Source organism: Cinclus cinclus, chromosome 1, assembly GCF_963662255.1.
Source record: "Cinclus cinclus chromosome 1, bCinCin1.1, whole genome shotgun sequence".
NCBI classification, from domain to species: Eukaryota; Metazoa; Chordata; class Aves; order Passeriformes; family Cinclidae; genus Cinclus; species Cinclus cinclus.
Genome location: NC_085046.1, coordinates 52,070,807 through 52,088,334, shown reverse-complemented (window position 1 = coordinate 52,088,334; position 17,528 = coordinate 52,070,807). Strand labels below are relative to the sequence as shown.

At 41.4% G+C, this 17,528-nt stretch overlaps 1 protein-coding gene across 3 annotated transcripts in view; it reads left to right on the top strand.

The window, feature by feature from the left end:
• Positions 1-5,545, top strand: part of BLVRA (biliverdin reductase A) — a 33,607-nt gene extending 28,062 nt beyond the window's left edge. For all 3 annotated transcript variants that reach the window (XM_062510227.1, XM_062510245.1, XM_062510237.1), the window contains one exon: positions 2,349-5,545. In XM_062510227.1, the coding sequence (XP_062366211.1) occupies positions 2,349-2,622 (274 nt within the window). In that variant the 3' untranslated portion in view covers positions 2,623-5,545. The remainder of the gene's footprint in view (positions 1-2,348) is intronic.
• The last annotated feature ends 11,983 nt before the right edge of the window (positions 5,546-17,528 follow it).

Sequence of the window (17,528 nt, the reverse complement as noted above, 5' to 3'; positions counted from 1 at the left end):
TGTTGGATTTGTTGCTTGTAAGTAACTCTGCTAACACTTCTAAACAGATAAATGTTTCTGTAGCTAGATAATAATTTGATACAAATCTTTAATGAATATGGGTAAATTGTCAGTGAAAAAAGTTACAGCCCTTCACAATTTTCTGACATAAAATATGAATCTGTTTCTTAAGCTACAAAGTTGCTTAAGTAATGTGTGGACTTGCAACATATTTATCTTTGTAGCAAAACAAGAGGGTTATTTCAGACTAGAAGTACTTGTTAATTAAAAATGAATACATTTTGCTTTAACAATCAAGTGGAATCAACCTTTCTTTAGGAAAATGACTAAAAATCCAATTTCAGGAGAAGATAAATCTATTAGTAAGTCCAACATTTTCCTGCTCACTGATCTAAATCAGTCATTCCAATCACTTTGATTAAATTCTGCCTGTTCTGCATGTTTGTGCTTCTGGTTCAGTGGCTTCCCAAGCTAGAGCAGAAGGCATACACTTGAGCCTGATCACTGGTGTGCATCTGCTCTAAATCACCCCAGGGAGGTGATCCTGCACCAACAGGGCCTTTTTTGGATCATATCGAGCTCCTTGCTATTACAAGATGGAGATCTTTGCCTATGCCTGCCCAGTGGTTTCTTCGTGCCTACCTACATGAGATAGAGCAGCTTTGAATAACAGTGCCCTGAGCCCTCTGTGACTGTTTACTATCATAGGAATATAAAACTGGCTCTGTCAAGTCAGAGCAAAGCCCAGCTTGCTCAACAGCTTGCCTCTGACCCAGATCAACAGGCTTTACCTCAGGGAAGGAGATGGAAACAGGGAAAACACTGAGCAGTATGGCCCCCAAACACCCTTCTGGCTTGCAGCGACATGTAGCCCCGGGCCTTCCTAAAATGCATGATGCCTTTGCATTTATTGGTCCTCTGAGAATTTTTTTGGTGTTTGCACACTGTGATTTGGGTATTTTTTTCCCCCTCCAGTTGTTTCATTCTGTTCAATCAGTTCATTTGTCTGTACTTCATTTGTAGGGGGAGTGGTGGGGATGTGGAAGTACAGGTGAGCAAAGAATAATTGCTACAATGGCGTAAATATAGAAACTGAATCCTAGATCATAAAAGGTGACAGGTGCAGAAACGTTAAGCTGAGTCCTCTGCAGAATGTGTTCAGGGCAGATTGGCAAGGACTTTCTTTCCAGATCTAATGACACTGAAGATTTAATGGACTGTACTTGGAGAAAGAATTTATTCTTCCAGGCTACTGATGCCTTCATAATTTGTGAGTGGCAGACTAAAGTGGGCCATAAAGGACTGTGGAGGTGCCATCAATAACCAAGTAAGAAAAATAATGTGCATCCTCTAAACACAGTCAGTAGTGAGTATGATGCATGAATGAACTGCAGAAAGGCAATGGTATGGTTCAGGCAGTTGACAAAAGAGCAGGAAGGGAGCATCGTGACTGTGGCTGGTGTTGAGGACCATTCCTCAAAGGCATTGCAGTGTTGGGTCAAGGAGTTTGTTAAGACCCCTGAAGTGGTACAGCATGTCCTATGACTCCTTTCCCCTCAGCCAAGATGGGAAGTTGGGAAGGAAGGTGTGATCTATGGAAGTCAATAGCCAATACCACCAGGCTTGGTTTGGAGACTGTGCTATCATGTTGGCATAAGACAGGACTCTACTCTGATTAAGAAAGATCTGCCTGAGAGTCTGTGTAGGTATAATTTTTAGGATCTGTACAGTGCCCCTGTGATGCTCCCAGTGATGAGAATGAAACATTCTAAAAGTTCAGAGGGTATGAACACTTGTGTCTGGGTCAGTGAATTTGTCCAGCTCATCCCAAAAGGATGAGGTTCAGCTCACATAGTAGCACCTGGGTCATCATTATGTACCTGTGTGACTTAAATCTTTTCTTGCTGGAGGAATGACTAGACTGATTAGATATTGAGGGCCTTTTGAGTTTAGTTGTGACTGAATTATGTACAAAACTTTTGGACATTTAACTGCAGTTTGCATCCAAATCCATAAACAAACAGCCCACGAACTTCCCTCTTCCTTATGACGTGACTTAATGTTGCTTGCTTCACTTTGTGCATAGTGAAAACAAAGCTGGGCAGAGTTTAGATGATGTACTGAAAGTCATGGCATGAAACAGTGGCAGAGTTAAGACTATTACCTCCTGAGCTCTATAACCACAAGGCATGTTGGTTGGAACACATTGCCTAAGTATGCAATGACTGATATTCAAAAATGTATTTATTAGAGCATTTTTCTACCAATGCTGAGGAAAAAACCCAAACAAATTGGAATTGTTGATTCAACTTCTTCATTAATACTTTTTGTCTGCTCCTTCACACTAGACCCTTGACTTGGATTGAAGAAAGGGGACCAGGGATGAGACGTGAAAAGAAAATCAACTTCTGCTTCACAAGTGGTTGCCTGGAAAACTTCCCTGAAGCTCCCAGGTCTTCTGTGGGCCTTTTCATGCAGGATCAGAACCTCTTTGCCAAGAAACTGCTGGGCCAGGTCTCCAAGGAGGAGCTGGCTGCTGAGAAATGGCGAATTTTGCGGTGTCTTGACCTTGCCGAGGTGATCCAACAGTACTGTGAAGAGCCAGAGAAAATCTATTCCTGAGAGTGCTCTTAGGGAAGGAAGAAAATGGCAGATGGAAAAGCTGTAGGGCTAGAACTCACTGTTGCCATCAAGCAGTTGCTATTTCTGTTTCATTACCTTCTTTTTGACTACTTGTGATTCCTGGGCTCTTCAGGTATTCTGGAAGAGTCTGGTATGTACCTTGTGCCTTCTGGTGTGCCCCAGACCAAAGCAATTCACCTGCTCTGATGCATCCCTGTCCTTTCAGATGGTTAGGAACCTAGCAACAACAAGCTTTCCTGTGATTCAGCAGGGAATATCCCTGAGAATAGGTCCTGCAGGACTGTAAATACTACATATATATATATATATATATATATATACTCTGTCCCAGGGTCTGTCCACCCATTCCAGATATGTCTGGAAATGAATGTGTCTCAATAGTATTCATGTACTGTTTCCTAGAATGAAATTCTAGTTCTGTTTTCCATCTCTTTACTTGCAATGCAGAACTTGTGCCACCACAGTCCTGACCTTTTCTTCCAATTGCCCTGAATTGTTCTGTGTGTTTGCTCTAATTAGTAGTTTTGCCTGTTAAGTATGGGCAGGGGACATGGTTTTTGTTTTTTCTGGGGGGTGACTGGTTTTTGTGCTGGAGGTTGACTACCATCAGATTAAATCTGTATTGGTTTCAAACCAGAATAGAAGAAGAATCTTGTCTCTTGATAGAGAGATGTTGATTTCATTCAGTTTCTCTGGTGCCCTGGGGCAACATACAAATCTTTTCCTGGCAGAAATGAGAAACATGCATTGAACTAATACATTACCTGCCTGCTCTCTACTGAACCTAAATATTTTTGATTTTGCACTGAAAGTAGCATATTCTCCTTCATTTGTGTTCTAATTCAGCATGTGAGTGGATTTCCCATAACAAACAAGTATCTTCCATTTAAGAAAAGAAAATCACTAATGCACTCCTAGAAACAGAAAAAAATCATTAGGAATAGTGATAAATTTAGAATAGTATTGTAGAAAGCAGAGCAATTTGGAAATATATCCATGTGCTTATGTTGAGGTTCAACCCCAGCTGACAACTAAGCATCAGGCAGCTTCTTGCTTATTGTACCTCAGTAGGATGGAGGAGAGAATCAGAAAGGTAATAGTGAGGGGAACAAAGGTGGGTTGAGATGATGAGAGTTTTACAGATAAAGCAAAAGCTGCAAAAAAAGCAAGCAAAGCAAAACAAGGAATTAATTCACTGCTTCCCATGAGCAGGCAGGTGTTTGGCCACACCCAGGAAATCAGGGCTACATTACACACAACAGCTTGGGAAAGCAAGCACCATCACACCGTATGTCCCCCCCTCCATTCTCCTTCCCCAGCTTTATATGCAATATGGTGTGGAATATTTCTTTGTGGTCAGCTGTTCTGGCTGTGTCCCCTCCCAAATTCTTGTGCACTCCCAGCCCACTTGCTGATGGGAGGGGGTGAGAAGCAGAAAAGGCCTTGTGGCTGTGCAAACAGGGCTTAGCAATAACTAAAACATCCCTGTGTTAATAGTGCTGTTTCCAGCAAAATCCATAGCACAGCCCTGTATTAGCTACTCTGAACCAAGTTAATTCTAGCCCAGCTAAAACCAGCCCAGGTTATAGCATGTGGCACCTGTGAGAATGGACCTTTAGCATTTTTACTGTAGTCACAGGATCACATATGAAAACATTATCACTTCCCTAAAGAAGCATTTTAGTTTTAGGAGTCTAAGTACTGCACAATGCTATTAACAATTCCACTGGTTGCCTTTTACTTTCTAATTACAGCATCTGTTGGTGCTATATTAATATAGAAGCAGACTTCAGTTTGTGCAATTGTTCTTTCAGATCCAAATAAACTTGTTTTTTTTTTATTTTGTCATTTGGACAACTTTTTAATAAGGGAGCCTATATGTTGTGAATGTATACATAATTGCAGCCAGTCAATATTGACAGTTAAAAATTTTCCTTTGGGTAAGTGTTCATTCAGAAGTTGAACACAATTCAGTCTGCTGGAAACAAGAAAGAAAAGTTTACAATTTTCTCCCAAATCAGTCGGATTTTAGCAGTGACTGGAGCTTGATGTGTGAATGAATTCTGCACGTAGCATTTGTTTAAATCTACTCTGTCTTTTAAAATCAGTGAAAATTTTGTTGCTTTCAGTGGATTGCCATGTGAGTTGGCAGCAGATTTGTGCAGGCAGATCCTGTACTTGTCCACGCATGTGAATGCCTTACTGAGCATTCACAGGGACTGTTGTGCCACTGTGGTGGACATGACATGGGCAGATCTGATGTTCTATGAGGAGGAAAAAGAATCTTCTGTGTGTGTCTGCTAGGTATGACAGCCAGTGAAAGGTCCTGTTCCTTGACAAACTCCTGATCTCTGAATGTGGGGTGAATGCCACTTGTTTACATGCTAACTCATAATGTAGCTGGGTAGCTGTGGAAGGGGGGGAAAGAGGAGATTCACACATCTCTAGGCATCAGAATTAGTCAGCCCATCTCCCTGAGCATGCTCTGCAATTGCTGGTGAGAGCAGTATTTCCCTAGGAAACAGGGAATAAATTCATGGGAGTTGTGTAGAGCAGCAGTATAATATTGTGCAGTGAATTGTCCTCTGGAAAAGCTTGTTTCTATAGAGAGCACCTGGGGAAATTAGCTGGTTAAATTGAGCTAGGGAAGGCAGATGCTTAGAGCTTGGATATCCCACTCTCTCTTTCATTCCCCTCCCATTCCTTCCAGCTAACCTGCTTACCTACTACTGTCTGTCCTGCTCCTGGGAGCCTGCATCATTTAAATGGCTTTTCCTTCTGCCTTGTGAATTTGCCAAGGTGTCATGATCGTTTGTGTATGGGAGCTACTGGATGTCCAGTTTGAAATGTATTGTTGAACCAGGTGTGAAACTCACCAATAAAATACTGGAATTCTCAATCATTCTTTTTTGTTCCCTTTGTCCTTCATTAGCAGTTCCCATTGCCTGTGCTGAAAGTGAGTCTGTTCCAACTGCTTTTTTCCCCCTTTTCACTCCTCAAGGCCTGTGAAATCCTGCCAGGATCTACAGGCTGTGATATATCCTGAAGACCTCAGCTGCCTCCTTCTCCTGTTTTAAAATTCTGAATACAGGTGTGGTAGGATCTGTGACCTTACCTCACCTCATGAGCTCTTCCCACAAAATTCCTGCCCTTTCTGTGCCATCTGACACTTACCCAAGAGTACTGGCAAGTCTAAATCTTATTGTACACTTCCAGTTTCCCATTCACAACAACCTAGTTTATTTGAGCAACCTTATTGAATGTGCTAGGTAGAATCTAAAACAAGTATTGAAATGGGTTTTCTTAGGTTTTTAATAAACTGCTTTCTATTAGCAGAAATGACAAGAGTTTTTCAGATAACAATTGGTGTCGCTTGAACCCAGTAAGTTTTAGCGATATGGAAAGGCAAGTATAAGATGTGACATGAGCAGTTAATATATTTTTTTCTTTAGATGTAGCTGATTTTATACTCATTCTGCTGGAAATCACCTTACTCCTGTGGAACAGTCTAGGAATTCTTTTGCAGGAACTTTATTAACTGCCTGATGCTATGAGTTTTCCTGGTAAGTGCTATGATACACAATGCTCCAACAAGGAGGAGAGATGTTCCTTTCCTGACAGAGGCTGGAGATCGACTCTGGCAGATGAGAGGTGTAGAGTCACTAACTGTAGCAAGCTAGCTGACACCTGGAAAAAGTTTGATCCAATACCCTTCTCAGAGGGCTAGAGGTCATGGGAATGGAAAATTTCCAAAAAGTAAAGAAATTAGACATTGTTATGAAGAGCTGGAAAGCTGTGTGAGAAGATCTGGCTGAGGTGGAGAGATGGGTATCATTCTGGAATCAACCTGAGAGCTTGTTCTGTGGGTCCTGGGAACAGAGTCTAATGTACCTGTGTGATTACTTAGGGTTATCAGGAACAGTATGGGAACACGGGAGGCAGGATCAGGGGTAAGGCAGAGTACCAGGGGACACCACAGGAGCTGCTTGAGCTGGGATTATTTGTGAGGAAGACATCATTGGAACCTTTCCCTGAGCAGATCAGAAGACAAGGAAAGCAAGGATTGGCAGCTGTGCAGACGGGCTGCTTTTCAAATGGTCCTACTTCGTCTAAAACTGCTTTGTAAAATGAGTATCATGCATGACATCTGAGTACAACTGCAGGGCTGAGTTGGGATTTCAGCTCCTCCAGCAGTTTGCAGAGGGGTCACAGTGGTAAAGACCGAACTGTACATCTATTTTTAGCTGTCATTCAAGATGTTTGCTTCCTTCAGGTTGGCAGTATGATCCAGGGCCTTGGATATCCCCACAGTTTGCTGGTGAGTGATGCACTAAAGGGAAACTGGCAGCACTGTGTGCTGATGTAATTTATGCAGTAGCACTTACTGCTCTCCAAGGCATGTGCAACAGTAATTAAACACAACACCAGGAAGCTAAGGATCTCCAGTAAAATAATAACTCCAGGTTTTTGACACAGACAGAAATACTTGGTTAGCCTTAAGTGCTGTAAGCTGGTATTTGTAGAGGCTGAATTAGATAAGGTTACAGGTTTCTCTGTTGAGAAGCCCATCAGAATTTTTGTTTAAAGAAGGGATGTAGCAGAGGTATTACCAGTAGCAGACTTCATGCCTTATCCAGGAGAACCAAGCCCTGAGGTAGGAAGACAGATGTCCATGTAGTACAATTTGGTTCAATACAAAACACAGGAGCCAGCTCTCTCCAAGCTACCTCTGCTACCACAAGGGCTGGCTTGCAATGTAAATTCATCTGACCAGATGTGCACAGCTTCCCATCAGAGCTGGGGAGCCCAAGTGGAGCACTGGGCTAACTCATCAGGCCATGTAAACACAACTACAGCTCGGCCTGAAGCATCCCTTTGGCTCCTGGCTTTACTTGCATCAACAGTAACTTCCTCTGCGTTACATTTATCTTTTGGGCTGCAAAGGGAACTGACACACAGCTTCCAGCCTGTGTTTTCTACTTTCTTCCTGACCAACCTGATTGAAACAGACAGCTTTTTTCTCACCCTTGAACAAGATATAAGTGTCAGGGCTGCTGCTTTATGATGGTAGCAAAGCTGCAGGGACCATTGTGGTGATACCAGCTACAAAGCTCCAGGTTTAGTGCTTGTCTTCCACATCTTGGCAATAAACACACCTGTCTTGGGGTGACTACCAGAATAACACCTTACTGGAGCCCAGCTGCATGCAGGTCAATAAGCAGAGAAATTTCAAACTAACAATTTAAGTGAAATTACCATCATCAGAAGCTCTGAATAGTAGCCTGCAGGTATGCATGCTAGAACTTATGAAAATAGATATGTCCTGATCTAATAAAAATCACTTTGTCTGGGTTACTACTTCAAAACACTTCTCTAAATCTTCTTACTCAGGGAATCTTAGATGTTGTGTAAGCTGACTTTTTGATTTAGCTGCTGCTGCTGTTACAACCTGCCTTCAGAGTTCATATTTACCTCACCTGGTATATTGTGCCATCCTGCCTGACCTCCAGTTAGTCATCCCTTTTCCCTGATAAAAGCCAACCTACAGAGAATCCAATAATAACATATCTCTAAAACAGATAGATTACCTCAAGATAGTGAACAAGTAATTCACAAATTAGGGGTTTCTGTTGTTTTGTGCATGGGTGTTATTCAAGAAACAGATAAGTAAAATAATTTTAAAATGCTAAGTTAATTATTAGCAGAAAGTCAATACAAGCTTGACAGATTAACAATAATAACAGTAATAGCAATAACAGTAATAGCAATAACAGTAATAGCAATAGCAGTAATAATAATAATAACAGCAATAATAATAATGTTGTCTCTTTGTGAATATTCTGTCTTTTGGGAGTTCTAAAACACCCCAGAGACAGATAGGATAAAGGTCTATATTAGTAGAAAGCAGTGAGTGAACCATTAGCTCTTATTTTTTCTTACATAATTAAAATGTTGTCTGCAACTCAAATATAGTCCTAATTAAAATAGTCTCTTCCAATTATTTGGGAAGCAGCACTCTGGCAGCATTTGGTTTATTAATATGATGCCAGGATTTATTGCTGGTGTCCCAGTCTGAGTAGGCAGCAGTATCCTCCTTCTGTGTGATTCTTCAAGGAGCTCTTTATACCTGATGTCTTTCTCTTCCTCTCACCTACATCAAGGGCTCCTCCACCTTTTAGAAACCATGCAATTCCCTTGGAAGTTGTCATCTCTGCTTTATTCTGGCTCTTATTATAAGCAGTACTTGTAGATAACATGGCTTTGCAAAGACTTGGTGAGTTTTAAAATTAATCAGTATTCCTTTTCTCAGTTTCCTCTGATGTGAGTTTTCATTTTATGAACTCCACCACTGGTGGATTTGTTATTGAGTTCAGTAGTTTTAAGCCTCTTCTTTCTAGTACTGAGGCAAAATACCCATTTTTTATAAAAAAGGCCTGGATGCTGACATTATCCTGTCGTTGACTGTACATGCATTTTAATACTGTATTTTTGCATATGGGGACTGTTTTAATTCCTAATTTTTCTCACAGTGTTCATGTTTAGCCCTTTTCTTTCACTATGCTGAAACTTATTTTTCTCCAGACTTCAAATGTTACAGAAATTTCTTTAAGAACTCTTAAGATGGGGAGTTACAAATTACTTATCATCATCTTTATCTTATTTAGACCTGTGACAAAATCCAAACTATGTTCCTGTTTCTACTTGTATGGCTTGATGTTGCCTGCTAGTCCAGCTGCATTGAACTCAGGCAGGATGGGTTTATATGTTGGCCTTTGTGCACACCTTGCCTCTCACCAGGCATGTTTTTTGCTTTGCACAGTGCAATCCACCTCTGCTGCAAACCTGCTGTGTTCTAACATTTGCTTCTCTTGTAATAGCACATCCTGCTGCTGTACCCTCACCTCTGTGGGCTCATGAGACTGTTGCTCATATCTGCTTTATTACAGATACCTGATTTATTACATGACCATGTAGGTCATAGCTGCACACCAGAGCACTCCTGTGTGCTGTTTATGTCTTGTTTTTCTGTATTAAATTATCAGCCATTAGAACTTCCTCTACATTTGCTTTTGAGCTTGATTTTATTAGGAGCTAAACTTGCAGTGTGCCATCCCAGCCTGCCAAGGCACAGTCATTGTCAGCTGTAGCCAGGTTACATGCTCATGAATCATTTTGGAATGTCCTTGATTTCACTCATCAGCTTGAAAATAATGGGCTTTGTGTAGCTCAAGAAGTGGACCCAAGCTTTTTTTTTTCCCATTCTACGCCTTATTTTTGTTGCTTCCAAATCCTTTTGCAGGCACAATGCTCTCAGAAATTTAGCCCTGTGTCTGAGAGAGTGTAGCTGTGGTGTTACAGGGTGCAATTTGGCACCCATTTATTTGGGCAAGACCACAAGCACCCACTGCTTGTCCCTGCCAAGCTGCCTCTATGCACCTGTGGCACTTCCATCTTCTACTGCTTTACCTGTTGAGGTTCCTTCAGATGTGCTGTGCTGCTGCCATTGCTGCAACCCCTTTTCCAGTATTTGAAGGTGAGACCCTGAGGTGATTAGTAAGAGGATCAATAGAGGACTATAAAGAAAGGAACAGGCAGCAGTAATTATCCATCAAAAATGTGGCCAACAGTGGGAAGGATGGAGCCTACTATCGGGAGAGGAGGAGAAGGCTGAGCAGTCACTCTCAGTCACCACTTCACCAGCACCCCCACAACAAGGTAGAAAAGTGGACTCAGTGAGGCACCCTCATATTCCTTGATGTCCTACCAGAAGTGGTTTCAAAGGGGCCAAGTGTCCATGAAGGTGGACACCAGTCACAAAGGAAACCTGGTAGAGGAAGGCTCCCTTTGTCTCTTACCTCATACACACCTTCCTCAAATATACCTTATTTTCTTTTGAATTGTAGCAAAGAGCCAAATTCCTTTTAGCATCTGTTTCATTCTGTTTCCTTCTTGCCAGCCCACAGCACCATCTGGGTTTTGAAAAGGAAATGAGATAGGAGAGAAGCACAAAGTGAGAGCCAGCACCACTCCTGCCTTTGGTGCTCTACTTGGGAGTTGTGCCTCACTGTGAAGGCAAGGACAGTGATGCAGGAAACCCACTCAGGAGCAGGGTTTCACCTGAACACGGTGCTCTCTTTTTCTGCCCGCTAAATTCCTACCGTGTGGTCTGCAGTAGTAAGGGCTTTGGAAATCCTGGAGTGAGAGAACTTAGAAATTTCCACATGGAGTGAAGCTCCACGGTATAGGATTGGCGGGTCACAGTCAATTTGGCTTCTTCTTATCACCCTTTGAGCAGCAGGATTGGTACCTTCTCTTTCGCATAGCTCTGCTAAAGTCACCTTCTGAAGGAAGCAGCGATGCTTTGACAGGCTGCATTAACTTGGACAGCTGTGCTGCCCCCTCAGGAAAGTCCTAGATTCTCATATCTCCCTTGGGGAAGCATGGGAATTTAATCTGTAGCATCACAAATACAACCAAGTGATGAACGTAAACCTCACTAATTTCTTTCTCCATTGTATGGAGACCTCTCTCCTCTCTTCACAAGTATTTTGTACAGATTGATGTTGCCAGCCCCATACAAAGGTGAAACCAGGGGTTCTGGAGAGTGATAAGTTGCTACAACACAGATGTATGGAAAAGGATTAAAAAAGTGAAAACAACATAATTCCAATAAAGAAAGGGTAGGCAAGTTTTTATCTCTACTCTTAGTCACAGCAGTATGATGCTCTGCAAGGTTGATTTATCCTCTGCACATGCAGCTGGAAGGATTTTTTTTCTGCATTAATATTCAGTTTGCAACAGCTTATAATAAGATGTCACTCACAATGCTCTGGTCATTGAGTACATTCAGGCTTGTTTATTAGGCAGAAAACTGCAGTAAATCATAGTCAGGTAGCTATTACTGGCAGTGTAATATCTTGCTATTAATGCAGCTCTGATCTTTTGGGAATTCAGGACACAAACTAAGATTTATCAACAAATCAGACTCAATCCTGTGAACATATCCCACTGGTTCTTAGTGCATTAAATAATCACAGTTCAATCTGCCTGTCTGCTTTTGGCTATTCATGTCAGGGAACAGATTTGTTTTAAATGATGTCTTGCAGCTATTTTCTTTCTGACTGTTCAGTTTATTCAGACTAAAGCAAACAGTTTTCGCATGGTGAAAGCCTCATATAGTAATCCTTACCTGTGCAAAAAGAATACAAAGGGTAAAAACATCAAGATGTACTACATCTCAACCACTTTCTTCAAAATGCAAAACAACAGAGAGCCTCTTGAATTGGTACTTGTCTATTTGAGCTCTTTTTAAGACCCTCTCAGAGAAGCTGTGCCATTGACTTGTCACAGGAAAAAAGAAAAGCTAAGCTGGAGGGACATCTGTTGATTGGAGGTGCAACAAAATTGGTCCCAGCAGCATGAAGAAGTGGGATTTATTCAAGGGATGCGTTCAGTGGTAGCGTGTGGGTGCAGAAGTAGAATCATGTCATTTGTCTGGCTGTCACAGAGTAAACACACAGTGAATAAAGGCCAACCTGAGCATGTCTGGGGCAGAGCTGGCAACAGTGTAATTCCATTTTGTGGTGCCAGAAGTGATTTTTTTTTTTTCCAGACTGGGAGAAAGCAGAATTTCTGACAAATTTTTGCAGACTTGGAAAGTGAATTTGAATAGTGATTGAGATCTCTAAACTGAAAAGTAATACTTTGCCTCATTTACAACAGATCTGGGGGTTTTTCTTCTTTTTCTCAGACCACTCAGAGTCACGCAGAACAAACATCTCACAGGACAGGTTTTTTGCCTTTCAATATAGACTTTATGACTGTCAGGAAATATTAAATGAAACAGAAAATAGAAAAAAGGCTCTATTTGGAAATTGAAAAGTGCTTTTCTGGGACTGAGCAACACCACATGAGATGTCATTTTTTCAAGCCAGCTTATTGCATGAGTTTCAGGGGTGGTAGACAAAAATAGTTAAATTACTAAAGTCAGATTTTAAATTGAAAAGAAAACCTCAAACATAACAAAAACTTAGAATTCAGATCTGGCTAAAATTGCATTTGAAATTACAATGCAATGCCTGTAGTTATTATGTAAATAAAATAATATAATGTGAAAAAAATCGTCAAAAAATAAATGCTTATTCTCCACCTAAGTTTATGATGAAGTTGCTGAAACTGGGGAAAGCTCTTGGCAAAATGACTAGGGCCAGAATTTTCCAAATTAGTAAAATAGATTTCTATAGCCCTAACTTCCCACAGAAAGCTTTTTTCATTTTACTGTATTTATTCCAGTATAGTTGCCTCCAAAGAATGACTAAGCAGTAACTAACAAACAGGCTGGAAATTTAAAAAGCAGAAATACTTGCTTGGTTCTCTAGGCCTGGGTTTACAAACGAAATAGAGTTTTATATTACTGCTCTTATAAATTAGAATTGCCCACGTGCCATCCAAAGCAAATCACAAGCAAAGTATTAATAGATTAGTAAATAAGAAATTCCATTTGTTCTAAAATAATAAAATACTATTAATGGGAGTCTGAGCACATACACTCTAGGCATAAGAACACTCCTTGTATTCTATCGTCCAGAGTAACAGATGATAAGTAAAAGTGAAATGTAAGTTTTACACAAAAGTTATTTGTATTCTTATCAGTGGTTCTTCATTGATGCAGTTCAATTATGGTTTCAAAAGTAGGCAAAAAGTACATATTCAACAGGTTTTTAAAATGTGCTATTTACACTGAAATTATTTGCCTTACTGAATTAAATCCAGATTTCCAGAGTTTTAAATTACTTTGATATCAATATGTGATTAATTTGTAACTTGATCAATATATACAAAAAATAGATGATATTTTATGTTCCCTGACAACTCAAATCATTCTGTGATAGTAGCCTGTCATGTGTTTAATATCTGACTGGTTTCCAGCTATGCAAAGAGATGGAAAATTCTTCAGAAGAGTCACCTCAGTGATAGCTCAAACTCTGAATTGTGGCCTCATTTTATTTTTCCTTGTGTTCCTGAACCCCCAAGTGAGATATCAAGGTCTTGGTGTATTTGGGATTTTTCCACTGCTTCCAGAGAAGTTGTATTTTAGAGGTTCTGTGCATGATGCCCACACAGCCAACACATGTAAATATTTATCTGGAGAAAATGAACGCATCCTGCATGGCAGGAAAGAAAGGCACCATCACAGATGAAACATAACTTTGGTCTCTTCCCTCTTAACCACAAGTGAACAATTAATTCAAGGTTCCTTCAGCCCCATAAGGAAGTTCATCTTGATGGAAACCAGAACTGGGACATGACAATTAATCTGATGCTGGTAAGGAGCTGAGTGTGGAGCTGGACAGTGAGGTGTTTACCTAGCTGGCTTTGACTGCAGTAGTGGTCCAGGTTTATGCAGTGGGAAAATGTAGACAGTAAGTGAAGGGTTGGGTAAGTGCATGGAAAACTGCATTTATTATTCTTTTTTTGAAGGAGTTGCTGTTCTTAAAGTATGACAACTTTCCTATTGCTCACCTGAGGGAGGAGGGGAGGAGCCAAGCAGTGAGTGTGGCCAGGATATAGGGAAGGCATGGGCTCCTAATAGGCTTCACAGCCTCTTTCTGGTTGTAATCAAAAGAAATGGTAGCTAGAATCTGGCAGAGGGAAGGAACATAAAATATTTCCTGCCTTTATCACCCAGGCCAAGCAAATGTGGAAAGCAGGGGGATCATTCATCTTGTTTTGGAAACTGGCAGTACATGCTTTTAAATATATATATGTGACCTATGTATTCCTTCATGACTAAAGATAGATCTCCTGTTAACCATACTGTTAAGTGACATCAAGGATTTCTAACTTTCCTGCCCTTCTGCTTCTGAGATCAAGCTGACTTCTTTCATTCAGACTTCTGCCTCTTTTAACTCCATTTGCCAAGTCCTTCCCTCCTGTCCTGTCCATGCTCGACATCACCCCATGGGTTGTGTCCAGCTGTTCCCATCCACCACCCCTCCCCCGCCCCCCCCCGTGGCTAACATGGGCCAGCTGCCACAGATTCCTTTCTATCCTAACAAAGAAAGCAGCCAGCAGAGAACTTGGGAAAGGTAGGAAAGGTTTGCCCCCTCTTCAGTCAGTCAGGTCAAGTCCAGGACATATTTAGGTGCCTTCCTCTGAACACCTGTTTAGTGAAGAAGCATTTCTTGTGCCAAAGCTGCACTGAAGGGAAGGGCAGAAAACCACCCAGCACAGAAAGCAAGTCCTCTGGCAATTGTGAGAAAAAGATTGCCTCTGTAGACTGGGGCTGGCTGGAGCTATGCAATACCTTCCAAATGGCTCGTAATGTTAGATTGTAGGAGTGGTGCTGGCTTACCTGTAGTTCCTCATACTTGTGGTTTTGTGTTAAGTAAAGAAGCCTCAGCTGTAATTATTTTGTGTGGGAGGAGTCCCTAGTTTTGAAACAAGACTCAGTGTGGGGGCTCACATTAAAATCTTCAGGATTTTCATTTACGAGCACATTTTTCCTGAGGAATGGAGGTAGAAGGACAGGAAACCTGAAGAGTCACCTAAATAGTATAAACTTCCTATGTAGCTGTGGCATTCAGGTGGGTTCCTATGAAAAGGCCGTTTTTGAAAATGGAAGTCCAAACAGATGTTATTTTTTTTTCCTAAATGTCAAAATTGTTTTGTTTAAAACAAGCAAATGTAACATTTGTAAAACAAAGGAAAAAATAGGAGAATTGACATCTATAATATTATTTGACATACAAATCTGCCATTGATTTTACTGAGTTCAACAGTTCACTGTGTTTTAAAAGAAGATTCAGACAGAACAAAGGTTAAATTCATTATCTTTATTTATTAATGCTTATTTTGTTATACAGAAGCAAGGGAGGAGGAAGGGGCAAAATGGATGCTCATTCTTTGTGTGGGAAAAAGGACATCTGAAAATTAGCCCTGTTTCCAAGCTGGGAGCAGACACTTCTCCCCAGGGAGGTATTCCTCCATCTGCATTGCTACTCTGAATCAGCAGAGCTTCAGAGAAACTGGAAGAGCATGTGGCTGGGGAGAGATTAGAAGAGCAAGAAGCAACTTGATGGTGCCTTAGGGATGTTGCAATCTCCATCAGCAGAGACCAGAAGGGAATTAATCTTCCCTTGAAGCATGTTTTTTGTGACTGATATTACCAGCATGCCACTAGAAATCATCTGTCCAAATCTAGGTGAACAGGGACGGTGTTAAGTTGTTTTTCTTGGGATAAGAGATGTGTCCAGTGTTACTAAATCCTCCTCACCTCCTGAACTGTACTATTTCGGCCTTAGGCAATGTCAGAATTTAGGTATGGTAGCCATGTTTCCTGCCTGCTGACTTAATTTGATTTTACTGTATCAGCCTTATTGGGAATGCAGACCACAGTCTGAACATCCATCCTCAGAGACACACTCATGCTTCACCTTGACCCTGACTGGCTGTAAAGGTGACTTCTCAAAGTTCCATGGAAAACAAGAACATCACGGATTGGCAAACTCAATTTGTTTCACTTGTCACATGAAAAGAAAGTTTTTCATACAGTCCAGCGCACATCCCCTGCAGTATGTAAGTCTGAAATTATTGATCCTCTTTCAAGTTACATGCAAATCCTGGAATCATCCTAGGTTTGGAATAGCAATTGCTAGTGTTTAGTGCTGTGGACACCACATTCTGCTCTGACACTTCAAACAGGTAATATCTGTATCTTTAACACACGCAGACGACAACTGGATTAAATCTCTTTGTTGAATGGAAACAACCTAGGAATGCTAATACAACCGTTGGGGTTGTTTTTTTCTTTTTTTCCCCTCTCCTCTCTGTCTGGAATTTATTCCCATTGACATGCTAAGATTGTTAGTGATATGGGGAGGCTCCCTGTCCCTTTTTGGAGTTTCTCTCGAAGGGCAGGAAGAGGGGAAACACCTCGAGATCAGGGGCAGGTGAAGGAGAGTTGGGGCAATTGCTTGCTCTCGCTCGTTTGGCTCAGAGGAGGACTGCCTCTGGAAAACCTCTCCTTGCCATCCCAACACCGGGAGCTGTCTTTTCTCGGCTGTGGGACCCCGCACCCATGCTTGGACGCTCTCCTTCCTCAGCCTGCCACCTCCAAGCATCCTGTTTGAACACCAGGACCGACACTGTCCCTGAGGATCCATGAGCAGAGCCTTTCCTCCACCCTTCCCATTGGGACGCAGCCTCCATCACCCCCAACACTCCTGCAGCCCCGTGGGATCTCTGCATCTGCCTCTGTCCACCAGGAGCTGCTGGCACTGACTGCCAGCTGGGATGGGAACTGCACCACAGGGGAAAGGTGTCCCCAACTGAAAGAAATGTTACTGGGTTCCTGTTCTGTTTGTTGTTAATTTCATAGTTGTTGTTTTGTTTGCCTTGTTGTATATACATATACGTATATATATCAAACTGATAGGCCTATCCCCATATCTTTGCCTCAGAGCCCCCTTAATTCCGAAATTATACTAATTCAGAAGGAAGGCCCTGCTCTTCCCTAGCACACACCTGTCTTTCCAAAACCAAGACAACAACAGAGTAGTCTGGTTTAATCAACTGAATTAGGTTTATTTTTACCCAATTTTTTTTAGACTTTTGAATCCAGTTTCTTTTTAATATAGGTGGCATGTCCTCCAAGCATCCTTTATATCTTAAATTGGCATACTGCTTCCTCTTGCTGGTGTCATTTTGCTTGTTATATTTGTCTTACAATAGAATTAAATTTGTGCAATATTCATTGTAATTGCTGCAGCAATATGTAAGTTCAAGTTGGACTGACTTCTAGTATCCCTCTTAGTGTTGTTTGTTGAAGCACAATGTTTAGAGTTTGCGGGAAGGACTTAGAGATGAAACAGGACCAACAAAAC